This window comes from Melanerpes formicivorus, unplaced genomic scaffold (assembly GCF_026170545.1).
Source record: "Melanerpes formicivorus ecotype bairdi unplaced genomic scaffold, bMelFor1.0.p_v2 SCAF_29, whole genome shotgun sequence".
Taxonomy (NCBI): Eukaryota; Metazoa; Chordata; class Aves; order Piciformes; family Picidae; genus Melanerpes; species Melanerpes formicivorus.
The window spans coordinates 6,435,148-6,462,318 of record NW_027142381.1 but is presented as its reverse complement, the minus strand read 5'-3'; the positions used below and the strand labels follow the sequence as shown (position 1 = coordinate 6,462,318).

General features: G+C 51.0%; 1 protein-coding gene across 1 annotated transcript in view; it reads right to left on the bottom strand.

Annotated features, from left to right (window-relative positions):
• VPS53 (VPS53 subunit of GARP complex) overlaps positions 1-27,171 on the bottom strand; it is a 75,306-nt gene that overhangs the window by 44,932 nt on the left and 3,203 nt on the right. The window contains exons 3-7 of the mRNA XM_068154765.1: positions 26,021-26,070; positions 24,621-24,687; positions 4,480-4,566; positions 4,102-4,217; positions 2,444-2,563 (exon numbers count right to left, since the gene is read on the bottom strand). Coding sequence (XP_068010866.1) covers positions 2,444-2,563; positions 4,102-4,217; positions 4,480-4,566; positions 24,621-24,687; positions 26,021-26,070 — 440 coding nt within the window. The remainder of the gene's footprint in view (positions 1-2,443; positions 2,564-4,101; positions 4,218-4,479; positions 4,567-24,620; positions 24,688-26,020; positions 26,071-27,171) is intronic.

Genomic DNA, 27,171 nt, shown 5'->3' with positions numbered 1-27,171 from the left:
CAGGAACCTAAATCAAACACCCCATGACACAGAGCACATCCAACAGCACCTAGCAGGTACTTCCCCTTCTCATGGTTTCCCATTCATATTTGGCTTCACTCCATTCACACCAAGAAAGAGAGGCTCTTTATTAAAGAAAGCAACAGAATCTGCTTGTTTAGCAGTGCATATAATAGACTTATTGTATATAACAGACTTAGGTTACTATCACAGCTCTGTGCCAACATCCACTAAAGCATTTCTTGCCTTCACAAACATCCAAGGGGCTTTACTTGTACCAGTAAACCACGTTCAGGAGATATTAAACCCCAGCAATTTCACAGTCTGAAACCAGCCCTGCGAGAAGCCAGGCAAACCGCCTTTGATGTTTCATGAATCACAAAAGCAAAGAGAGGGAAAAAAGTCAACTCCAAATTGGACCCCTAACATGTACACGTGTAGTCAAAACTCCAAAGCAGATATTACTGTGCCACAGACCTCCCTGCAGTAATTTGCTGCCTGGATGTCAAAGCAGTAAAGAGATCCCAGCAACACCCTGGGTGCAGCTCTCCTCTCGCCCCACAAGCAGCCGCTTCTATCGCTACCAGATGGTGCAACTCTCCCTCTGTAAACACTGGAAGGAAAACCCTGCCGAGGCAATTCTAAAAATAGGGGGAACAGACTTTCTTGAGCTTTTCAGATCCTTATCTTGAAGGGAGAATAAAACAAAAGAAGGTTTTTTTTTTCCCCTGCGTGTCCTTGCCAGGCTCTCTGGCGTGACTCGCAGCCACTGCGCCTTTTAGCAGCAGGATGAATTGTTTTCTATAATTATCAGCAACTACCAAAGTATTAAATAAGCATCCATCAGAAAGGGGGAAATCAGCCAGAATTCTGGACCAAGGCTTAAATTACATTTGGCTTCAAAATGGCCAATGACAGCAGGTTTTTGCCCAAGGGCACTACCAGGAGAAGAAAATGAAGCAAGTTATCTATCGGAGCATGAGGTTGGAGCAGACAGCAGCCTCAACCCAGAAAAGCACTGACATATGTTTATATTTCCTTGATGCTCATGTTCATTTAAGCAAATGCTTTGTTAAAACAAGGCCCCTTCTCTCTCCCAGTTTTGGGTGGATGGTATTTTTGCTCCGTTTCATGGATCCCATCTGGGGTTTCTGGAAGAGGCATCTATACCGTAAAGAAAATCCAACGGATTTACACAAAAGTATTACAAACAAATCCTTCAAACGCTGTTTCCATCACTAAACAGCACAGGCAGCCAGCTGCTGTCTTAGCAAAGGGAGTCACCCCAAAAAATTCATTCCTGTGCCTGCAAGGCTCCTCCAAGTACCTCTGTAATGAGCAAAGTCAGCTTGGGCAGCAAGAGGATGGTGGTGAGAGATGTGCAGCTTTCAAAGAGAAGAGAAGTGCTATCGGATGTGGCTCTCTCATTAAGGAGCTTCATCCCTAACATTAATAGGTTGCTTCCACCTCTGGGCTGTGCTCAGCACTACTTCAGGCTGTTAAGCAAACATCTAATGTGTGATGTGAGGGAAATAAAGCTTCCAGTACAGCAGGAAAAGTAGGTTTTGGCCAGGAGACGGCAATGATCCCTAGAACAGGGAGGGCCCTGCTCCCTTGACACCAGTCTGTCACATCCCAAATGAAAGCCAAGGTCCTAGGAGATCTGGTGCCTCAAGTCACCACTGAGCCTTCACCTGCTGCTGCTGAGAATGGTGGGTGCCTGCTGGTGGAGCTGCAGCAAAACTCACCCAATTTAAACATCTGACTCCACACTAGAAGACTACCCAAGCTCAGCATAAATGTTTAGAGCAGTCAGGCAATGCTGCATGGGATCTTGGGAAGGTTTGCTACAAACCTCAAATCTCAGCAGAATTGGGCAATGGGAGCAGGTTTTGGCAGAAGAAACTGGAGGTGCTCAGAATAACTGAGTCTGGCAAATGCACAAGAAGAAATCCAGCCTGCCTAAACCCCTGGGCAACTGTGGAGTCTGACAGCAACTCGACAGCAGTAAGCACATGTCTGGGCAGACAGGGGCCCCAAGCACCGCTGTGTTAAAGCCCAGGTTTCTGCTTCATGCTATGTTGCTGAAGGGCTTAAGAACGTGGGTGAAAGCATCACCTCAGGGTTCACCACATGAAGATCACATAAAGCAATTTGCACTTCCACAGATTACTCCAGGTAAGTAAATGAAAAGCCAGTCAATGAGAAGCACAGAGCACTTAAGGCTTACATCTGTGCTAATTGCTGTTATTTAACACAATAGGCTGCTCAAGACTTGAGCTAACTGTGTTCAATTTCAAGCCATTTGTTTTGGCTGGAGAGAAGCTCAAAGGACCATGTCTAGCCTTTACATCCTTGAGAAACTGATTCTGCCTGGTGGGTTTTGGAACCTTCCTTCCAAGCGGGGCTGGGGATGGAAGCGCTCAGGGCTTGAGGCGTTTACCTTTCCGAAAGCTGCCGGATCTGAGGAATCCCCATGTATTTGTTGAAGTGCTCTAACACATTCACCACACCTTGGAGAAGGTTGGCAACTTCCCCATATTGCCTCCTCCTGGTCATAGCCCTGTAGAGGAAATGAAAAGTTTTACAAAGGCAGGTTTGCTGCAGAGCCTGGGTGGTAACTGCACAGGTTACCCCAGCCCCAGCCGCTCAGGCTGCTCACCAGTGGCATTTATTTTTCTACAAGACACAGCTCTTCATTAACATTCCAGTGCAGCATTACAATTTCCCTTAACTGATGCTAAAATAAACCAAATCCAGCACACATCTAACAATGCCTCCAAACACTTAAATGTCAAAAGCAACACTTGGCAAAGCACATGTAAACTACTGAATGCAGCAGCTTCCCAGCATGGCTCCGGAGGCTGTAAATGTTATTTCACTATAATGACCTGAGCGAAGCCATTCATCATCACACACAAAGCGTGAGCTAAAGCTTCACAGGGAGGAGAATCATTATGCTGAAAAACTGTTAGCCTTGACTTTTCTGTTAATAACTTTCCCAGGGATCTAAGAGGGAAAAGAAAACCACCAAGTTTATTTCTTCCTAGTTCATCCTTTAGGATTGTTCCAGGAGAGGCAGCAGCCTGAGTGCAATGCTAGTCTGAACGATTAACAGCTCAGTTTGTGCAGAATTTGCTTTACAGACACAACATGCCCCCCAAGTAATTTAATTTTCCTAGCCTGTGTGTTCTTTAAGCACATTAAAAACCCATGAAGGGTGTGAAAGGTTCGTTTAACTTCCAGATTCTGTCTGAGTGTTATTTACTTTTTTTTGGGGGGGGTAAATTCTACGTTCTGTCTGGTCCAAAACCAGCACAAAAGGTTACTAGACATATCTAATAGCCTGGAGAAGAGGAGGCTCAGAGGAGACCTTGTTGCTCTCTACAGCTATCTGAAGGGAGGCTGTAGCCAGGTGGGGATTGGGCTCTTCTCCCAGGCAACCAGCACCAGAACAAGAGGACACAGTCTCAAGCTTCAGGCTGGATGCCAGGAAAAAGTTCTTCACAGAAAGAGAGATTGGCCATTGGCATGGGCTGCCCCAGGACGTGGAGGAGTCACCATCACTGGAGGTGTTTAGGAAGAGACTGGATGAGGCACTTGGTGCCATGGTTTAGTTGATTAGATGCTGCTGGATGATAGGTTGGACTTGGTGATCTCAAAGGTCTTGTCCAACCTGGTGAATTCTAATTGAACTTCACACACAGCACAAGCTTTAACCCTCCTCTGAATTCACTCTCAGAGCTAGAGCAGCCCTTCCTGAAAACAGAGATCTCATTGCAGACATGCCTGATACAATGCCCCCCAAATCCCTGAAGAGCACATCTCTAATAAAGATACCTAACTGGACAATCTCAATCATTCAAGAGGCCAGGCTCACTCCTTATCACCAAGGCTCACCCCAGCAATCGATGCTGCAAACCCTTAGCCACACAGACTGCAGGGGGCTTGGCACGAGAAGGCAGAAATCAAGCCTGCAATCTAGCAGGCAAACTTCCCTCCAGACAAACAAGCAGCTGCCACACACCCATGGAGAGCACTGCACCCAACTCAAGAACTCAGCAGTGGTGTTGAAGCACCACTCCAAACCCCTACACTTACTCCAGGGAATCCACACCCCCTGCCAGCATGTGCAGGTGGTTGAGGGTGGTGATGGAGGTGGTCAGATGACGCTTGGCATGATCCAGCTGCTTGATATCCCGAGTGATTTCTTTAACCTGGTGAATGGGAAAGCAAGAGGCTGGTTAAACATCAAGCCACAGCAAGAAAACTTTAAGGAGGGCTCTCTCTCTCCTCCCTTAGGGACTACAGACCCAGGTTAACACAAGGACAAGGGTACAGGTTCAACATGTGCTTGGCTGCAAAGTACCAAGCAGGCAGCGGGACCAAAGGCAAAAATGTTCCCTTCTTAACAAGATCTGGAAGCAAAAGTCAGTGTCCCTCCTCCCTTTCAAAGGCTAGAAAGAAAGTGCTGCTCACCATTTGCTCTGATTTTTCAGCCTTGTCTTTAATATCCTTAATTTTACCAAAGAGCTGCTGAATGGCTTTCTGAGCTTCTTCCAGGGCCTGGAAAAGAAACAAAGTCAGAGTGGAAAGAAAAGCCTGCATTCAGTTGTCACCTTCTAAGAAACACACAGTTGCTCCCTACAGCTGGGGCAGTGGGAGGGAGCAGTTTTCTCACAAAGAAAATATCCTCAGCAGATCAAAAGTCAGTGCACCACATTGGGATTTTCAACCTGAGTGGACCAGGGTCTCAGTGTCTCTGCCAACATCTGACTGAGCTGTTCCATGAAGGCACCTCTGTAACATGAACTACCAACAGATCTAAGGTTACTGCAATAAATTTTGATGCACTAAGTGTGGAAAAATATAGAGAACTTACTCCTGATCAGTGGGAGCAGAAAAATGAAACCTTCACAAAACCTCTCTGCTCATCATTAATTCTAAGTAAAACCCACACAGTATGTACAGAGACCTTAGTGCTGCCTAAACCCTGCCCTGAATCAGCAGGATACTGTCTTGTTGGAAAACAACCTTGGTTATACTGTGATACTGTGCAGGTGTTGGTCAGTTAGAGGGTAGAAAGGCTCTGCAGAGGGACCTCGACAGACTGGACAGATGGGCAGAGGCCAATGGGATGGCATTCAACAAGTCCAAGTGCCAGGGGCTGCACTTTGGCTGCGGCAATCCCATGCAGAGCTACAGGCTGGGGTCGGAGTGGCTGAGAGCTGCCAAACAGAGAGGGACCTGGGGGTGCTGATTGACAGCCACCTGAATATGAGCCAGCAGTGTGCCCAGGTGGCCAAGAGGGCCAATGGCATCCTGGCCTGCATTAGGAATAGTGTGGCCAGCAGGAGCAGGGAGGTCATAGTGCCCCTGTACTCTGCTTTGGTTAGGCCACACCTTGAGTCCTGTGTCCAGTTCTGGGCCCCTCAGTTTAAGAAGGACATTGAGGCCCTTGAACGTGTCCAGAGAAGGGCAACAAGGCTGGGGAGAGGCCTTGAGCACAGCCCTGTGAGGAGAGGCTGAGGGAGCTGGGGTTGCTTAGCCTGGAGAAGAGGAGGCTCAGGGGGGACCTCATTGCCCTCTACAACTACCTGAAGGGAGGTTGTAGCCAGGAAGGGGTCACTCTCTTCTCCCAGGCAACCAGCACCAGAACAAGAGGACACAGACTCAAGCTGCACCAGAGGAGGTTTAGACTCGAGGTGAGGAGGAAGTTCTTCACCGAGCGAGTCATTCATCATTGGAATGTGCTGCCCAGGGAGGTGGTGGAGTCACCGTCCCTGGAGGCGTTCAAGAGGGGATTGGACGTGGCACTTGGTGCCATGGTCTAGTCATGAGGTCTGTGTTGATAGGTTGGACTCGATGATCCTCAAGGTCTCTTCCAACTTTAGTTATACTGTGATACTGTGAAAACACAATGGGTACTGATTCCTTCAGGGTGGGCAGCTCAGCCTCCCACCTCCCCACAGAAGAGCAGGCTCTTACTAGGCACAGAGGGCACAGCTTTGGGAGGCAAAGAAGGTTGGGCACAGCAAATGGACCTCACCTGCATTTCTGTGCTATTTTTCTGCAGGCCTCTTGGGGCAACCGGTCCCCTTTATACAACCATGGTGCATCCTGACCACACAACAACCACTGTGAACTACACATGGGTTCAATGAGTGAAGCCACATGTCCCAGATCACATGTCCAGACTCTGCCTTCTGAAGTAATTCAACACGTTTTGCCTTCCCAGTTTGATAACATTTCCAGCTCCAGCTCCACTTTTGTTTCCCGCTGTTAAGTGGGTTTCTAGCCCTCTGTTTTTATATCCAGTCCCATGACCAAACTTACAGTGCAAGCTACAAGCTCCTCCAGCAAATAAATTTAACACATCTTCATTTGGAAATGTAAGAGCAAACTATCTGCCAACAGCTTTTGCTGGAACATAGCTGCGTTACAATAAAAGTACAAAAGCTGGAAACGTTTTCTAATTCATTTTCCAGAGGAGGGGGGGCAAAAGTAAAGTCTCCTCCTAAATATCTCCTGAATCATGTGCAAGTTAACACTTTATCTGTTGGTGTCACACAGCTCTCACACCCCATGAGCACCCAGGGAAATGAGCTCACACCAATGTGCTGCAGGGAGGGCTGGATCACAAAGGAACACCACCACCACCTAGCTCCTCCTTGGGCTCCTGCCTGCCCACCTGACAGAGTAAAGACTTCTCTCCCCTTCCACGGGGATTAAGTGCAAACCAAAGAACTACAGAGTGCTCCTTTCAACATACTGAACTGCAGTTTCTGTACTCAGTCCCAGAGCAGGGCTGCAGCACATTACCCAAGTGGGTGATTAAGCAAGCAGCAACTGTCTTGTGTGCTCTGAGATTTGGATAGGTCTGTGCAAAAAAAAGCCCCAAACAACTCAAGCTGAAACTCCTCCCAGATACCAAGTACTACGTTTTCCTTTGCTTCAGCACTAATGTCAAAAGCTGATTTCTCTGCATGATGATGAGCTGCTGACTCTCCAAAAGAAGAGACCACAGAATCATGGAACTGTTGAGGTTAGAAGAGACCTTTGAGATCATCAAGTCCAGCCACTCACCTAGAGCTCACAATTCCACCACTGCTGCTAAGCCACTGCCGCTAAACCACGGCCCTCAGCAGCACATCCACAAGACTTTTACATACTCACACAGAGGGGGGCTCCACCTCCTCCCTGGGCAGCCTGTTCTACTGATTGAGAACCTTTTCTGTGAAGGAAGTTTTCCTAATATCCAACCTGAATCTCCCCTGGCACAACCTGAGGCTGCTTCCCCTTGTCCTGTCACTTGCAGGTGAGGATCTATCCCGCCAGTTAAAGAGTATCCAAGAGGAGACATTATCCTCCCTCATACCCAAAGCCAAGGCAATCTCACACAACTTACTCAAACTTTGGATCACCTCAAACCAACTTGCAGGGACAGGTATTTGTTAGGAACTCCTGCAAACAGAGCCACTGGGAGGCAAGGTACAGAGAGCAGCCACACAGAGCCTGGGGAGGTCCTAGACACCGCCCAGCACAACGGAGCAGCACAGGCACGCAGCAGGAGCACCCCACATTCCCAACTAGCCATAGTATCATAGTATCAGTCAGGGCTGGAAGGGACCACAAGGATCATCTAGTTCCAACCCCACTGCCATGGGCAGGGACACCCCACACTAGATCAGCCTGCCCAGAGCCTCATCCAGCCTGGCCTTAAACACCTCCAGGGATGGGGCCCCAACCACCTCCCTGGACAACACATTCCAGGGCTTCACCACTCTCATGGGGAAGAACTTCCTCCTCACCTCCAGCCTGAATCTCCCCACCTCCAGCTTCATTCCATTCCCCCTAGTCCTATCACTACCTGAGATCCTGAGCAGTCCCTCCCCAGCCTTCCTGTAGCCCCCTTCAGATACTGGAAGGCCACAATTAGGTCACCTCGGAGCCTTCTCTTCTGCAGACTGAACAGCCCCAACTCCTTCAGTCTGTCCTCATAGGAGAGGTGCTCCAGCCCTCTGATCATCCTCATGGCCCTTCTCTGGACACGTTCCAGCACCTCCATATCCCTCTTGTAATAGGGGCTGCAGAACTGGAGGCAGTACTCCAGGTGGGGTCTCCCCAGAGCTGAGCAGAGGGGGAGGATCACCTCCCTTGCCCTGCTGGCCACACTTCTGATGCAGCCCAGGATCTGATTGGCTTTGCGGGCTGCAAGTGCACACTGAGAGCTCCTGGTGAGCTTTTTGTCCACCAGCAACCCCAAGTCTCTCTCCATAGCCATACACTTCTTGGACACATCTCTGACCCCATTCCCCTCTCTTAGGGCTGGTTTTTCCAGCAGCAGGCTCAGACAATAGCCACAGCAGCTCTCCCTGGCACGACTGCCAAGGCCTCCTTTCACTTGAGGGTGGCATCTCTAACTGGCTCTCCAAGGAAGAGAACATTTGAGTTGCTACTTTAAGCACTAACACACAACTCAAAGCTATTTGCTCTCAACAGCTTTCAGCAACCAAGGTTGGGAGTAAACAACACTGTGAGGATTTCCATCTCTGGTCTTACAGCTTTTATATTAAAACCTCTCTCCAGGAGAGAGATACCCTCTCTCCTTCCTCAAGAGACAGGGTATCAGCTACTTGAATATTGAGACCTTTCCCAGTCAATGCCCATCATTTATCCTCAGATAATGGCCCAAACAAAAACTGCTAGCTGCCCACATAGCAGCAGTTTCTCTCTTGCTTCCTGTTAAGAAACCACCCTCAAGCTGTTTCTTTGAGAGGTCAGCCAGCAGAGGCAATTTACAGGAAACTAGTTTCCACCTGAAGAACACATTCCTGCTGCTCACTGCCCTGCCCTCACTGGCAACCAAACTTCTCACCTCAAAACTGCCCCTGCAGCACCAGCCAAAGCAAAATGGGATTTTGTTCTGGCCCATTTAAAACTGCCAAAATAAGGTGACCTGGTGTCATCACCTGGCCCTGGCACCTGTGGCTTTTACCTCCTTACAGCCTGGAAAAACACAAATGAAGCAACATTTGCTGTGCCTTCATCTGCTGAATTAAAGAACTGTGGCCTCCTGCTGCTGTGAAAAATAACATGGCTGGGGTGTGGGGAAAGACCAAGCAGCAGCTGCCCTTCTGAGCAAGCTCTGTATTACATCTCTGAGAGGAGGGGATTCATTTCCAGAGCTGTTTAAAGAAAGGGGGGAAAAAGGAAACACAGAGAGAAGCCGGCAGCAAACTTAACAGGCGTGAGTAAATCACAACTGCTCATAAACCCTCACTTCATCTCTTGAAACTTGCTGCCAAATATTTGCTCAGCCATTAAGACATAAATCTTTAGCTACTCTCCTAGAACAGAGCTGCACACTCCTTATTGGAGCCAGAACACACTAACTCATCAGCTTGCTTGGGTTTCAGAGAATTTACATTGAGAGATGAAAACATTTCTCCAAACATACCTAAGGCTTGCTGGAAGTAACACTGTGTGAAAATCTATTCTTCTTAAGTCAGGGAGGCACTGCCAGGCAGATCCAGTGGGAAGGTCAGACCTGAATTCAGGGAGGCACTGCCAGATCCAGTGGGAAGGTCAGACCTGAATTCAAGGAGGCACTGCCAGGCAGATCCAGTGGGAAGGTCAGACCTGAATTCAGGGAGGCACTGCCAGACAGATCCAGTGGGAAGGTCAGACCTGAATTCAGGGAGGCACTGCCAGGCAGATCCAGTGGGAAGGTCAGACCTGAATTCAAGGAGGCACTGCCAGATCCAGTGGGAAGGTCAGACCTGAATTCAGGGAGGCACTGCCAGGCAGATCCAGTGGGAAGGTCAGACCTGAATTCAGGGAGACACTGCCAGGCAGATCCAGTGGGAAGGTCAGACCTGAATTCAGGGAGGCACTGCCAGATCCAGTGGGAAGGTCAGACCTGAATTCAGGGAGACACTGCCAGGCAGATCCAGTGGGAAGGTCAGACCTGAATTCAGGGAGGCACTGCCAGATCCAGTGGGAAGGTCAGACCTGAATTCAGGGAGGCACTGCCAGATCCAGTGGGAAGGTCAGACCTGAATTCAGGGAAGCACTGCCAGACAGATCCAGTGGGAAGGTCAGACCTGAATTCAGGGAGGCACTGCCAGACAGATCCAGTGGGAAGGTCAGACCTGAATTCAGGGAGGCACTGCCAGACAGATCCAGTGGGAAGTTTGGACCTGAACTGCAACCATTAATTCTTGCAGAGAGCTCACAATTAAATCTTCTTATGGTTCTTTTTAAAGAAACCAATGAAACCTTTTTGGCTGTAGCATTCCAACTGCAGCAACTCTAAGCAAAACAGTGTAGAAGAAGGAGCCAAGGAAAAACAAAGCAATAATGGAGAAAAACCTTCCCCTTCCTGGTCACTATAAAGCAAAGAGGAAAAGGAAGGAATAAGAAATAGCCATCTTAGGAAGTCCCCTCCGGTTTGATAGATGGTGTTCATTAAGAGGGGATAATAAACCAGCATCCAGGCCATGAAAGCAGGTCCCATTACTCAAGGTGTGCTATCAGAGTTTATTATGTATCCAACAGTTACTCTTTCACCTGCAGAACAGCAGAGGGGAAACCACAGCCACGGTAAAGCCTATATAAAAGCATTTCCCTTCACACTCTGCTCCTGTTAAAAGCAGCAAACCATGACTTTTCAAAGCATTTTCTTACTGCTCTTGTTATTATTTTATTAACAGGTGGTTTACTTTGGACAAAAACTCTAAACCCAGAAGGCTATCAGGAGAGCAGGAATTGCTCTCACTCCCGCAGAAGTGCTCTGCGCAGCAAACCCTCGGCCAGGAGTCTGACAGCCGTGGCTTGACACCAGGCTTCACCTTGCATTACTAATTTATGGCTTTCCTTGCCAGGGCAACTGGGAAGCATGGAAATGCACACACACTCCCCCCCCAAACAGCCTACAGAAGTGGAGCTATTGTGTTCCCTTTTCCTACACCACCAGTTCACTGCAGGGCCAGAGGACCACAAATAAAGAGCGAGCCTTGGATCCATCATCTGCTGTGGTTCCACCAGGCAGGGATGTTGAAATGAAGGTTGCAACGTACTGGATAAACACCATATGACTCCAATCAACAACTGAGCCTGCAAGCTACAATTAACCCATCAGCATTACTTATTACACTTTATGCAACCTCTGCAGTCCCTGGACACCAGGCACCAGCTGAGGAATACGGCAGGGACGGGACACGACTGCCTGGGAGAGGCAGAGCCATCAGGCAGTGGTGTCAGAGGCTTCTGGGCTGTTTGTCCCTGGGGTATCCCAGCTGCTCCAGCAGCAGCACGTTTAGCAAAGGGGGCAGGGCCAGCAAGAGACCCTAGGCAAAGTGCTCAGTAGAAGAGAAGCTTTGGCTGAGTATCGCTTTCCTCCTCCTCCTCCTCCTCCTCTGGTGTAGCATGTCTGAGCCGCTCCAGCATGGGCTCACCCCAGCAGGTGATGGGAGGGTGCCCCTGCAGGGCACTGCCCAGCTCCATCAGGAGCACTGAGGAAGCTGAAACCCCAACGTCTGCAGAAGCAGGGACCCAAACCACAGCTCTTGGTGAGGACCTTCCAATTTAACACCAGGGTGTATTTTTAGCCGCCCTGCTGCTCAGCCAGGCTGAAGCAGTGGAGGTTCCCCTGCTCCTGTGTTAACAGCAGAGATGAAATGCAGAAGACTGAGAAACCACACACAGGAGCTGGAAGACCCTCCTCTGCAGCATGCAGCCAGACCCCAGGTAAGCTGGGCAGGGAGCTGCAGGGGGTTCCTGCAAGCTCTCCAAAGCTGGAGGGAGAAAGGTAGCTCATGAATCAGCTACAGCTCTCCAACCCACTTCACCTTGAGATGCCGCAGGAAAAGAGTCCAAACACACCAACATAAAACAATAGGGAGCAGAGGCAAGCCATGAATCACCATGCCTAAAAACCAGCTTCACTTGGCAGTGTCCCAGGCAACTTCTGAGGTCAGCCTGCACATCACCACTTGGGTCACCTTTTCACGTAAGATATTTCACACGGCAACAGGAGGAAAGGAAATAACTCAAGTGAGAGGTGGGAAAAGACCACATCTAATTAATTCAATCTTGAAGTGATGCATCCTTTAAAAGGCTATGTTCCAGCAACTTCCAGGACCAGACTGACATTACCACACAGGAAAGCAGCATTACCAACAATATTCAAGTCAAAAAAAGCAGGTCAGTGCATTAGTCAGCCTCTCCACATATCCCTGCAGCTGCTGCAGATGGACACAGCCTCCTCCTTCCCCTCTCACTGTAAGTACAGAGCTGTCAGATCACTCCCATCAAGCTATATAACACACCTATTAGTGGGTGTGTTGGATTTCCAAATCCCTCTTTATTCCTCCTGTCTGGAATCTTGTGCAAGCAAGTAATGAAGCACGTGGAAATATGCAAGCAGGAACGAAGAGGGCCCAGGGTGCAACTACCAAGTGGCACCAAGCTGGGGGAAAAGGCAAACCTTCAGAGGAAGTTTGCTTGCCTGTGAAACCCTGAGCCTGGGGACTAACTGAATTAACACTGTTCTGGGCTCCAGGAATGATTAAAACACCTCAATGGTTTCCATATGCTCACTGGTGGTGTGCTAGAAATGTGCTGGGTTCAGCTGATTCCAGCCAATAGATATCTCCATGGGATGCTACCACTCCCAGCAGAAAGCTGCCCTCTGCTAAGTGTTTCAGAGGCACTTGCCACAGCTGCCAAGCTCGCAGCATCCAAATGCATTTTTAATGGTACAAATTGGGCTGTGGTCAGGATGCTGAGAATTTAATGCTCCTGGATGTGTCCTCACTCTTGAATACAGGGTGTTAATGGTTCTTTCATTTGCTGCCACACTCACAGCCCAGACCAGTGAAAATCTAGACCACGGCTGAAAACCAGCTCCCATCTCCAATGCTCCAAGGAGCCTCTGCTGCAGAGCGTTCAGAGAGGCCCTCGCAGGCTGTGCCCAGCCTGACAGCCTCTGCTGCTCAAACCTCCTAGGAATGGAACCCTTCAGAGGGGTGAAAATAGGTTTTGATTCTCCATCTGACTTCATTTTAGAGAAAACTCTTTTAAGTTTTCCAGCCTGACAGAAAGCATTGCAGCTGAAGTCAAGAGGGCTTGTCCATGGCAGCAGCACCATGCTGCACCACAGCAGCACCAGCTCCATTTCCCCAGGCAGGGCTCATCACCCTTGGGTTTGATTTCAGCAGACTTCTACTCCAGGAGTTCACCAAAAACTACCTGACTACTGCAATTGTCACTACAAAATAGACCTCTGTGTCATCAGCTCCAATCCTCACCACTAAGGCTGCACAGAATACTTTAAATCACAGCAGATTACGTCCAGCACTACACCAAGCTGAAAATTGCTGCTATTGCCCCTTCACTTAACTCCCCCCCAAATCATGCTTAGAAATCAACCCCCACATTCTGAATAGCTGCACAAACACCAGCAGTCATCAGAGGGGGTGAAATGAGAGCAGATTTCCAGGTTGTGCTGCTTGAAACCTTGCAGTTTAACTCCCAGACTGCACTCCTGTGCTAGACCAACACCCTGCTGAGCTGCCATTTCCTACTGTATTGCCCAGCACTGCACACTGGTGCCTGCACCATGGAGAAACATAGTGAGGTGCTGTCAGTGACCATGGTTTGAGTGGTCTTGCTCTGGGGAGTAATTTTACACCTGATCTGCACCACAGAGATGTGGCCACTTAAATGTTGTGCGAGCTGCACAGCTCTCTAGCAAAGCCTTCAGGTTCATCATGCTTGGATGTCGTGGTGGGGTCAGTACAGCTTCATCACACAGCTCTGCAGTGGGTCACTACAGCCCCATCACTACAGCCCCATCACTACAGCCCCATCACCTTGCTCCACCTTGGCAGGTGAGCAGCCAGAGCCTTCCCCCACACCCAGCCCTCCTCAACACCTCCAACACTGTTATCATGCAGGAAAACCTCCCTCCTGCAGCCACTTGTTACTGCCCTCATCACTCTTCTTTATTTCAGAACAGCAAAGCTGTGAGTCTCTGCCCTTCATATAATTTCTGTTGACACCTGACTGCAGTTGTTTACTGCACCTCCCTAGCCCATGACACACCTTGTCTTGCAGGAGCTCTCCTCCAGGCACTGAATAACCAGCTGTGGTGGGCTGCTGCAGCAGGGCTACCATCACTCACCCTCTGCTCCAGCACCAAGCTGCCTGGTTTGCTGGCTGGGGATTCCTGGGCACTACATCTGCCCAGGATGTCTGAAAATGACCAAGGGATTCCAGTTGATTTGCCTGCTGGATGAGCTTGCAGGCTGCAGGCAGCTGAAAGTCATACTTGAACCACCAGAGCCATGCTTGACTTCCATGGGGGTCAAGTGTAACAACCACTCAAGCTGCATCAGATTCTGCTGAATGAATTCACACTCAAGTTGAGACCTCAGAGGTGAGACATAGGTGGACAATCATACCATGAACCCTGCAAGTAGGGATTTCCAAGTGGAGTGCTGACAGCTCACCTGCTGTACACACAGAGGTAGCACAGCTGGAATAAACATTTCCACACCCCCAAAATGCAAGGTAACAAAACCAAAGAGAAGGGAGGGAGGGGGAAGAGATCCACAGCAAGACAAATTCTCCTGCCTGTTGTCAGGACTTCTGTTTTGAGGCTGGGCTTCTTGCTTTGCTGGCATCAAACCCAAGCATCAGTGGCTGTGGAACAGCCCAGTCATACTTTGCAGCTTGCTCTGCCCTCAGTGCCTCCAGCAAGAACAAGGTTGCCTTTTGCCAGCACAAAGCACAGCCCAGTTTCCAGCCTCAGGCTGCAGGACAGGGTGCATCCACCGCCTCTCCACACAGAAGCACCAGGCAAGGTCAAGCTCAGCCTTGCTTCTGCCTTGAACCAGGCTTTGTGGCAGATGGCAAAAGTTATGCCTGGCCTCTTCCTGCAGTTCCAGATGCCAGTTTTCATGGCCAGTAGCCAGGAGGATAATAAACAGCACTATTTCTTCCTGGCATGCCAGTCACCTGAAACCCTTTCCAGTAAACATCTTCTAGGGGAGAAAAAAGCTCCCTGTGACTTGGGTGGGAAGGACACTGTCCAACTGTCATAATTCACTACAGCAAAGACTCTACATGAAACTCACTTCTGATTTATTTTGGCAGCTCAACTCCTGCTTATTATTCACCAGTTACAAAAGACTATCATAGGACTTTAATCACTCAGCTGGAGTCTTACAGGATCTGTGGCATGGCCTTCTTTTTCCCTTTCAGTATATGGAATGACACAGCTTAAGACACAATGTTTAACCCTCACCCATTCACCATCCCAACATGAACTGAACATTGGGCTGCTCATATTTCAGAGTAATCACCTGGTCATCAAAAAACAGGAGATAAAGCTTAGTCATGCAGCAGAGAATGCACTGACAGATGGTGCCTTTTGGGGTTGGGACCCCAAAAAAGCCCCTAGGTATTTTATGGACTGCCTGAATGAGTTATTAAGAGCTGATGCCAGTTTTCTTTGCCTGCTCTTAAGGCTCAGCAATGCTGTCCCAGCAGCAGAGGCACATCAACACCCTCCAGGTGAGCTGCACCTGGGCACTGTGGCCAAGGAAGCATCATGCAGCTTGCTGCTTGGAAGGGAGCCTAAACTGAAATAAATCAAACCATCACAGAATGGTAGAGGCTGGAGGAGACCTCTGAAAATCATCTAGTCCACTCCCCCTGCCAGAGCAGGAACACCTAATGCAGGTCAAACAGGCACACATCCAGGCAGGTTTTGAGTGTCTGCAGAGAAGCAAACTCCAGAACCTCTCTGGGCAGCCTGCTCCAGTGCTCTGCCACCCTCAGAGTCAAGCAGCTCCTACTCAGGTTTAGATGGAACTGCCTGTGTTCAAGCTTATGAAATACAAGTGCCCACAGTAGATCTGAAGGCACTGACTGTCCCAGCCTAGCATGAAACACAACCTGCAGTCACAGGAGCCACCTCCACATGAGCAGGTGGAGGTAAGGAGTGAAGCAACAGTGCTGCTTCTTGCAGGTGTCTCTGCAACCTGCACAACATCACCTCCCTGCCTGGCAGGCTGGGGCTGCCTGTAACCCAGCACCCCCAGGGCTAAGGCAAGGACAAAGCCCCAGGGACACCACCCACCAGCTGCCCTGCAGCTCAGGACACCACCAGCCAAAGAGGCACTGGGCTGACCCCATCGGCATGGGACTACCACGCTCCCCACTGCTCTCCTGTGCCACACACAGCAGCAGTGTTACTTCCTCTGCTCACTGTCCATCTTCATCTTCCCTCCTCCCTACACTGATTCTGCAAAGTGTTTCCTGATCTCTATTTAAAGAAAGAAAACAGAAATGGTATTTCACACACTTCCATCTCTGACCTTGTCAAACTCATCAACCCCTGGGTATTTTTCTCCACCAGACACATCCTCCTCCTTCTCCAGGGCTGAATGCTGCCAGCCACTGCAGCGCACACACACAGGGTAGGGCAGGCAGCCCCAGCCCCCCCCCAGCTGCTGAGCAGAGCTGCTTGTTTTCACAGACAAGGGGAAAGGACAGCACTGCTTACCAAAGGATGGGATGGCTAATTGAGCTGTCTGCTGCTGTGCTGGGCTCAGGCTGGGCACCAAGAATATGTTTGCATTCTTTAAGCACAGCAGCTGCCATCCCTTGTCTTGCACTGCTGGAGTTATGAAATAAAAGCAAAGATACATATTGCTGTTCTCATGCAGCCAGGAAGCAGGAGCCAACCACAGCAATCCAAGTTATCAACCAGTATCTTCAGCCATGAGAAACACAGAGTCATTCCACTTGGAAAAGACCTTTAAGATCATCAAGGTCTTTTCCAAGGCTTTTCCCAGCCCAGAAAATCTCTTCTCTTTCTCTTCTCATTAACACTTTGCTCTAGCAGCAACTGAGCAAGACCCTAGCACAGCAGCAATAAGCCAAGTTCTGCTTTGAAATACATTCTTTACTCAGTTTCAGTCACTTTATGTATGTGTGTGCACAGGGAAGGAAGGGAAAGAGGGGCCAGAGATAGCCAATCACAGAATCCTTAGGATGGAAGGGACCTCAGAGATCACAGACTCCAACCTCCCTGCCATGGGCAGGGACACCTCTCAACTAGACTCAGCTGCTCGAGGCCTCATCCAGCCTGGCCTTGAACACCCCCAGGGAAGAGGCAAAGCCTGGGTTGAGAATCAAACCCTAAAGCCACAAAACTTGGGATTCCTCTTGAGTTCTTGATTACATCAGAAACAGTCTGTATGAAGCTACCTGACCTTTACTGCCCCAGGCACCCACTTGCTGGCTGCAGGCATGCTGGCAAGGGTGAAACCAGGCTGCAAACACAGAGGGTGCTGCTTTACAAGGACAAAAGCCTGACAGGTGAAGCAGCTCCAGCCAAATGACCAGGAAAGGCATGTCAGTGACTGTCAAAACAATTATGGCCAGTCCAGGCAGAAGGTTTAGCCACAAACACAACTGAAGAGTGACAAACAAAAGCACACAGAGAGCAGAGAGAGCGCAGAGAACGCTCAACACTGCCTGGAAAAATCTATGGGAATTTGTTCTACTCCAGCCTAGGGCAGAGAGGAAGTGATGCCACAACTGGGCTGCAGCTCTGAGCAAGGTCAGCCCAGACTCCCAGTTCAGCAGCAGCTCTGAGAAAACCCTTACAGAGTGGTGGCTCCCCAGAAACCGGAGGCACAGCTTGAAACCTGTATTGTTACAACCCAGCCCCAGCAGCTCCTGCCCTCCCAACCACAGCAGCTCCTGCCCTCCCAACCACAGCAGCTCCTGCCCTCCCAACCACAACAGTTCCTGCCCTCCCAGCCACAGCAGCCCCTGCCCTCCCAACCACAGCAGCTCCTGCCCTCCCAGCCACAGCAGCTCCTGCCCTCCCAACCACAGCAGCTCCTGCCCTCCCAACCACAACAGTTCCTGCCCTCCCAACCACAGCAGCTCCTGCCCTCCCAGCCCCAGCAGCTCCTGCCCCCCCAGCCACAGCAGCTCCTGCCCTCCCAACCACAACAGTTCCTGCCCTCCCAACCACAGCAGCCCCTGCCCTCCCAGCCCCAGCAGCTCCTGCCCTCCCAACCACAGCAGCCCCTGCCCTCCCAGCCACAGCAGCCCCTGCCCTCCCAACCACAGCAGCTCCTGCCCTCCCAACCACAACAGTTCCTGCCCTCCCAACCACAGCAGCCCCTGCCCTCCCAGCCCCAGCAGCTCCTGCCCTCCCAGCCACAGCAGCCCCTGCCCTCCCAACCACAGCAGCCCCTGCCCTCCCAACCACAGCAGCTCCTGCCCTCCCAACCACAGCAGCTCCTGCCCTCCCAGCCCCAGCAGCCCCTGCCCTCCCAACCACAGCAGCTCCTGCCCTCCCAACCACAGCAGCTCCTGCCCTCCCAACCACAGCAGCTCCTGCCCTCCCAGCCACAGCAGCTCCTGCCCTCCCAGCCACAGCAGCTCCTGCCCTCCCAGCCACAGCAGCTCCTGCCCTCCCAACCACAACAGCTCCTGCCCTCCCAACCACAACAGCTCCTGCCCTCCCAACCACAACAGCTCCTGCCCTCCCAGCCACAACAGCTCCTGCCCTCCCAGCCCCAGCAGCTCCTGCCCTCCCAGCCCCAGCAGCTCCTGCCCTCCCAGCCCCAGCAGCCCCTGCCCTCCCAGCCCCAGCAGCTCCTGCCCTCCCAGCCCCAGCAGCTCCTGCCCTCCCAGCCCCAGCAGCCCCTGCCCTCCCAGCCCCAGCAGCTCCTGCCCTCCCAGCCCCAGCAGCTCCTGCCCTCCCAGCCCCAGCAGCTCCTGCCCTCCCAACCACAGCAGCCCCTGCCCCCCCAGCCTCTCCCGGGCCATCCCAAACAGCCCAAGTCTGGGACTCCCAAGGCAAAGGCTGTTCCGCCCTGCAGAGGAATGTTCCACCCACGGCTGTTGTTTCCTCCCATAAAAGGGCCCTGAGTGAGAGAATTGCTGCAGTTGATGGTATTGTCTGCAGATTTAAGTGAAACCTCGCACCAGGAAGGGGAAGCCACAGCAGCCAGACTATTTTAAGGCTCTTTTTTTTCTGCTCTTGGAGGAAATTCTAGGGCAGCGTTTCAAAGAGGCAGCTGCTTGGAGCTGGGAAGTGCTGTGCCCTGTGCAGGGGGCAGCATTCCATCCCTGCCTCTGGAGCTGCTTACATTACTTTGGGTTTTGTTCCTTTAGGGTCACATCTATTTGATTGATTTTATTTTCAGACTCAGAATCTGCCTTTTCAGCCCCCTAAATGCTGCTTTGCAGGAGCAGGTGTGTGCAATGGAGACTGCTTGGGAATCAGTTGAAAAGTGGAGGCTATAAAAAGCTACTTTTACAACCTTCTCACACCTCCATTTCCCCTCAAAGACCTTCCCAATCATCTCTGCACCGCGGTGGAGCACAGCAGTGCTATCCCCACCATCACCACTGCCACATTACCAGCCAGATGAGACAGGAACCTGCATCAGAGGGAGCAGAGCAGCTGGATCTGCAAATAGGATTTTGACTGTGGTATCCCTACGGGCTCCTTTCCCTGAGGGAGCGTGGAGAGCACATTCCCATAGCCACATGCTGCATATTCCCCACTGGGTCTGACTGGCATTCAGGTTGTTCTAGCTGGGAGGACAACATGCAGCACTACTCAGACATGCCTCTGCTTGCAGGGCTGCTCTCAAAACCAAGGCTGGGCTCCCCTCTCCTGGACGGCTGCAAAGGTGCAGCTCTGAACCAGGCTCAGTAAAAGCCTACTGCTCCACAGCACAGGCAAAGCTGCTTTGCTGGCCTCAGGTGCTGAATGAGCCCTTCCCCACGGAGAAAGTAAGCTGGTAGAGCCTCAGTACCCTTCATTTGTTTTGTAGGACCCTGCCTGGCATCACTGCTCTTCAAACACACCACCAAAGAAAGAGCTGAGGTAGGCTGCTGGCAGCTCCCATGGACCTGAGCAGGGCTTGACCCAGCAGCCTGCACAAGATCCCTATCCCCATGTTTGACAGCAAAGGCTGACAGGAGATGGAAAAGCCAAAGATGAGCTTCCTGAACCAGCTTCTGCACAGCCCTGCTGCCCTCAGCTGTGGGGGGTGGGAGCTGCTGTGTGTGCAGCTCTGCAGCCTCAGGCAGGCAGGGCACAGCTCACACCACCAGCCCTGAGCAGGGGCTTAGCAGGGAACCCCTCTGGCTTGCTTTGACCTCAGCAAGAGCTTTTTTTTCCTTCTGCCACTGCATCTGAGGGTTCTGTTTCCTTCAGAAGGAAGTCAGAGATTGAAAGGATGTTTATGAAAACTACTGTTTACTCTCCAGACAAACACAGCTCCCCCAGCCCCAGCACTGCAGGCAGGCAGCTCTGGCAAAGGCTGATTACAGCTAGGAGAGATGTGACTGAAGGAGAGAGGCTTTGGTTCCAGCCCTGCAATAAATCCACCAGACCCTGAGCCCCCACTGAAATCCAAGTGCTCCAGCATCACAGCCCACAGGCAGTTTTATTTACAGCACACCTTCCCAAGGACACAATAGATTGCATCATTCCCCTTGGGGTGCCAAGGATTGGAAGGAAGTCAAAATAGAGGAATGGCTTCTACAAAGTGGTCAGGGGGCTGAAGCATCAATCCAGGCTGAGGGAGATGCAGTTGTGCAGCCTGAAGCCTTACAGCCTGTCCAGAGAGGCTGTGGAGTCTCCTCCAGAGACATTCCAAATGCAGCTGGATGCACTCCTGTGTGACCTGCTCTAGGTGATGCTGCTCTGGCAGGGGGGTGGCCTGGATGATCTGTGGAGGTCCCTTCCAACCCCTAACATTCTGTGATTTTAAAGAGAAGGCTTCAGGGAGACCTTAGAGCAGCTTTCAGAATTTGAAGGGGCTACAGGAGAATTGGAGAGGGACTTGTTCCAGAGGCATGGAGTGGTGGGGGGTAAGGATTTCAGACTGGAAGAAGCTGGACTTAGATTAGACATTAGGAGGAAATTCTTCCCTGGGAGGGTGGTGAGGCACTGAAACAAGTTGCCCAAAGAAGCTGTGGAGGCTTCAACCCTGGAAGGGCTCAGGGGGTTGAACTCAGATGATCTTTAAGACCCTTCCAACCCAAACCATTCTGTGATTCTAAAAGCTAGTCTGCTGCACTGCAGGCTCCAGCCCTCTCACATGGGAAGAGAGCACTAGAAATGGGAAATGTCTGCAGAGGGAGCTTCTTGCTGGTGTGAAGTTTGATTTCAAACCTATTGCAAAAGCTGGCTGCCAGCTGCTGCCTTGCTCATCAAGGCTGGTCTGCAGCTGTGGTCACTAGGACACAATGCAGCAACGACCTTCCCCCTGGGCCTCCTGAGGGAGAGCCTCACAGGATGCAACCATCCATCCATGGGCATGCTTCAGCCAAGCTCTGCAGGGAAATATTGGTCTCCAGCACAGAAATTTCCTACAAACTCAGTAAGAATACATCAGTAGGAGAATTAATTACAATGTGAGCCCAAACAACAAACTACTACCAGAAAAGGTACACCAGGAAAGAAGTCTCTTTCAGCAGCACTGCCCCCTTCCCTGGCAGAGCACTGAGGTGTCCTAAAGGCATCTTGCTTTCAGCTGGGGCTGAACAGTTTCTTACCATGCATTGGAAAAGAAAACCCTTCCTCTCCAAGCAGGAGAAGCCAGGCCCCTTGCTGTATAAAAATGTGACATTTCCAAGTGTCCTTCACTGCACTGAGAACAGGCAGCAAAGCAGCCTGCAGCACAGGAGCAGGTGGCTGAAGCTGGAAAGTAAAGATTTCATCCCCACAGCTGGGTTATCAACAGGGTGGTTATGTGCAAAAGGCTGCCTCACTCCCCCAGCTAGCACACAGGGGACACTGCTCAGAGCAAGGAGTGCCAAGAGCAGCAAATGTTTCCTCTAGACATCCTCTCTTTGGTTCTGCAGGGGCAAAGAGAAGATTTCATCTCAAACTGAAATGCAGTTCAAGCATTGCCCAGCACTGTAAGATGACCTCTTCTGTGTGCCCCTCTGACCAGCTAGCATGCAAGGCCTGAGCTTGCTGATGCTCCTTTACTGCTCTCAATCCAGCCAAGTCCTGCCACTGACAGCCTGGCTCCAGCAACTCACACATGAAATGCACACACACAGGGGAGAGATGGTGGACTGGGATGGCAAATGCAGAAAGGACAACTTGCAGCATTTCAGAGTCCAACCACTTTTCCTCACCAATACTTTCAATAATTGAATGCTTTCAGTACTTGTTAGGATGTCTTAAAGTAAGAAGCAGCAGCTGGGAGCCTGCATGGGCTGTGTGGGCTAAGGCCAGACAACTGCAGGCTCTGGGCTCTCTTGAAGTCTGCTTCTACCTTGCAAAGCAGCAAAATGAGGGGAAATGGGGAAATCCACAGATAAATACAGGAATAGTTGTGATCAGCTGCAGCTCCAGGCCTGTTGAAAGATGCCCTGCAAAGACACACCACACACACACAGGTTTGAAGGTGTTTACTGGGACAGGGATTTAATTGGTTCCTTTACAACCAAACTAAAGCTCTGCACAGAGAGCCCTGCCCCTCCAGAGCAGGCTGCTGTCCAAGTCCACCTGTACATGCTTTGGAGAGCTTCAAAGGGATTACAAAGAGTGAGGAAGCACAGACAGAAGGCAAAGCTCTAAACAAAGCTCCCTGAACCTGCACAGCTCAGAGACACTTTTGCTACCCTGCAAGCACAGCTGACTGTGGCACTGCTTCTCTTCAGCTCTCACCACATTCAGCCTTTGGACCTGCAAGTCCTGAGGCACTCTGGGCAGTTCTCACCCACAGCTCTTCTTGATCCCACTTCTTTGTGGTCTTCTCTGAATTTGTCACTTCAAAGGGGCCCCAAAAGGGTAGAACAGGACCAGCCTTCCCTCCACCTCCAAGCTCTCCAAGCACTGCACTGCTTTCCACTCCCTCCTCAATTTCTGTAATTGCCTTTCCACTTCATTTCTTGTCTCATCCCTGCACAGTGATTACAGGCTGCACCACTCCCAGCTAAGCCACATCCCAAGCACATCCCCAGTTTAATAGCAGTACTCAGGTAACCACCTAAGCTTTAAACTGCTTCTGCTAGGAGAGGGAAGCACCCCCAGTTTTTTTCTGAAAGCAATACAAAGGCACAGACAAGTTAAACCTTTCACTCCAGGCCATGGGCTTTGTGGCAGAGGCTAAGGATTAGAGCCACAGTCAACAGCTGCTGCAGCAAGAGGTGGAACACAGGGGCAGCCAGGCTGGTGAGGGGGTGACTTACCCCATCCCAGCAAACTAGTTTCAAATCTGGTATTAAAGAGATGAGTCAGTGTTGACAGGGAGGAAAGCAGCATGAGTGACAAGTCAAGGCAGTAATGGTCTGGGTCTAAACCAGAACAGGAAATCCAGCAGCACTGGGTGGTACCACAAAAGCAGATAACACCTGGGCCCAGCTCAGCACTCACTGCAGCCAGGGCCATGCTGCTCAGTGCTGTGCTCTGAGCAAACATCTGTCCAGCAAAAGCCAAGTGAAAACCTGACAGCTGAGTAAGACATGGAAGATAAACTGGCAGGCAGTCATCAGGCTTAGTCACCAGCAACATGGGATACTTCAGCAAACAGCCTAGTTAAAAGGCTGAACAGCCTTTTATTGATCCCTGCTCAGCAGCACATGTGCTTGCACCTCTTTAATCCTGCTCATTTTATCATTAGCTTCAAAGTGGCACAACCACAAGCCTCCTGGTTTGGCTCTGGATTCTGAAATCAATTTCTCATTCACTTCCCTTTGGAGTGTGATCAGAAAGCAGGCTCCAACAGCTGTTCAGTGAGCAGCTCCCAAAGCCATTAGCAGAAGAGACAGCAGAAACACCTCCCTAGTAACAGGAGTGGGTTTCTGCCTGCCAGAGCCATTCCTCAGTCTGGCATCACAAGATGAGAGCCCTCAGCATTACTGGAGAGGAAACCACAGAATGTCAGGGGCTGGAATCTTAGGGGGCTGGGGCTGCTTAGCCTGGGGAAGAGGAGGCTCAGGGGAGACCTCATTGCTGTCTACAACTATTTGAAGGGAGGTTGTAGCCAGGTGGGGGTTGGTCTCTTCTCCCAGGCAAGTAGCACCAGAACAAGAGGACACAGTCTCAAGCTGTGCCAGGGGAGGTTTAGGCTTTATCTTAGAAAATAGTTCTTCACAGAGACTGCTCCTTGGAATGGGCTGCCCAGCAAGGTGGCTGGGTCCATGTCCCTGGAGATGATTAAGACAAGCCTGGATGAGGCACTTAGTGCCATGGTCTAGTTGATTAGATAGGGTTGGGTGACAGGTTGGACTTGATGATCTTGGAGGTCTCTTCCAACCTGGCTGATTCTGTGATTCTGCGGAAGGGACCTCCAAAACCATGCAGTCCAACCCAGCTGCCAGAGCAGGATCACCCAGGGCAGGTCACACAGGAACACATCCAGGCAGGTTTTGAAAGTCTCCAGAGAAGGAGACTCCACAACCTCTCTGGGCAGCCTGCTCCAGGCCTCTGTCACCCTCACAGTGAAAAAGTTTTTCCTTAAGTTCCCATGGAACCTCCTACACTCCATCTGGCAGCCACTGCCACTTGTGCTGTCACTGGACACCACTGAGGAGAGCCTGGCACCCACCTGCCTGCCATCCTGTCCCACGTTGGTCTGTCCTCTCACCACAGTCCGAATGTTGTCATCCAGCCTCCTGCAGAACAGCAGTTACAATGTCAAACCCATCCCCTGGGTGCCTCACCCAAACCACCATGGGAACCATCAGAGCTACACAACAGATTTAACCTCAGCAAGCTGCTGCCACCAATGCTAAACATTTTCCTTTCTCCCCTCCCCTCCCTGCAGGGCATCACTACCCTACACAGAGTTTAAAGCTCCTGCTGCAAGAATGAAAATCCATTTCCTAATTTAACCAGGGCCTCTCTCTTGCATCTCTTTGCCCTTAAGCAATACTGGCAGTTGTCCCTTGGCCATTCTCATTTCCCCTTTCCACCTATTGCAGGGCTGTCTCAACCACCCCAGGCTGGCAATGGCAGGCTGCACAGAAGGTGGAAGCATTGCCTGCACATTTATACTTATTCCATACTTGGAGTACCAACAGTGATGCTGATGATACCAAAAAAGCCCCAAACTACACAATGAGAGACTTTACAATTGCTATTTGGACAGAGAGAACACACATTCAGCAACCACATCTTCTGAGCAGTTTCTTCTCCCAGCCTTCAGACTCCAAGCTGGTTTTCAGTTCATTGTTTTCTCAAAGCTTTGCAACCCACCAGCTAAGGTCGAGGGAGGTGATCCTCCCCCTCTGCTCAGCTCTGGGGAGACCCCACCTGGAGTACTGCCTCCAGTTCTGCAGCTGTTCAGTCTGAAGAAGAGAAGGCTCCCAGGTGACCTAATTGTGGCCTTCCAGTATCTGAAGGGGGCCTACAGGAAGGCTGGGGAGGGACTTCTCAGGATCTCAGGTAGTGATAGGACTAGGGGGAATGGAATGAAGCTGGAGGTGGGGAGATTCAGGCTGGAGGTGAGGAGGAAGTTCTTCCCCAGGAGAGTGGTGAAGCCCTGGAATGGGTTGTCCAGGGAGGTAGTTGGGGCCCTGTCCCTGGAGGTGTTTAAGCCCAGGCTGGATGAGGCTCTGTCCAGCCTGATCTAGTGTGGGGTGTCCCTGCCCATGGTAGGGGGTTGGAACTAGATGATCCTTGTGGTCCCTTCCAACCCTGACTGATACTATGATACTATAAACCAACCCCAAAGGCACCTTCTATACAACAGAGGCAAAGTGTAAAAAGGAATTATAATGCCAGGGATTCCTTTTGGCCTTTGGCTCATTGCTGGATGTGAGACTGACCCTTCCTGATGCCTTTTAAGCAAACCAATTGCACAGAATCACAGAATGCCAGGGTTGGAAGGGACCTGCCAGAGCAGGAGCACCTGCTGCTATCAGCTACAGTGCAGACTATTCATGAAGGCTGAGTGACAAGCAGACTGCTCCCCACCTGAGATTCATGACATGGAGAAGCACTTACCTTATTTTCAGTCTGATTTTGTTCACAACTTCATCAATGTTTGCCAAGGACTACAAGGTGGAAAAATAAAGAGAAGTGAGATGGGGAACCTTGTGCTGTGACACACACCACCTGTGAGACCCACCACCCCCTCAGGGGTGCCCCTTTCCAAAGAGGAGAGCAATCATTTTGTTTTCTGGATGGAGGCACTGAGACACAAAGCAACTCAGCTGCTCCTCAGGGCACCAAAACCACAGAAAGGTTTGGGTTGGAAGAGACCTTTCAAGGTCATTTAGCCCAAACCCCCTTCAGTCAGCAGGGACCATCTGCAACTAGATCAGGTTCCTCTGAGCCCCAAACAACCTGATCTGGAATGCTTCCAGGGATGGGGCACCCTGGCACTTCTCTAGGCAACCTGGGCCAGTGTCTCACCACCCTCAGTGTAAAACATTTCTTCCTTCTCTCTAGTCTGGATCTCCCTCTTTCAGTTTCAAACCCTCAGCCCTTGTCCTATCACAACAGACCCTGCTAAAAGGTCTGTTCCCATTTTTCTTATCAGCCCCTTCAATTACTGAAAGGCCACAAGAAGGAGTTCCCAGAGCTCAGCTCTTCTCCAACTCTCTCAGCCTGCCCTCACAGCAGAGGGGTTCCAGCCTTTGGGTCATTTTTGTGGCATCCTCAGGACCCACTCAGCCCTGCAGGTCCCAGAGACTCCCCAGTCCCCACCCAGCCCTGAGCAAGCAGAGTGCCCTGAGCCCCTGTTAGCAAACTGCTCCTGGAATGCTGTGGTGACAGTGACCTCCAGTGGGCAACAGGGACAGAGCCCTCCCCTTCCCTGGGCAGAGACCCTCCTGCAGAGCCTGCAGGCCCGGCACACGGGGCAGAGGGGGCCTGCCTGCTGCTGAGCTGTACTGGGAGTACTGCAGGGGCAACAGCTCTGCACTACTGGCACAGGGAAAAAGGCCAGCCCAGCACCAGCAGCCAGCTAACCACAGACCCCTGGAAGCCAAAAAAGGAGAGTGCTGCAGAGGACAGGGAATGTTCTAGCTGCCTCAAACCTGATCTTCAGCTGCAGAAACACCTCCTTGATGCAAGAGATTAGCCTGTAACTGCCCCTGGGGGCTGATTTAGGAAAGACAAAGTGAGCATCTCAGCCCATGACAATCTCATTC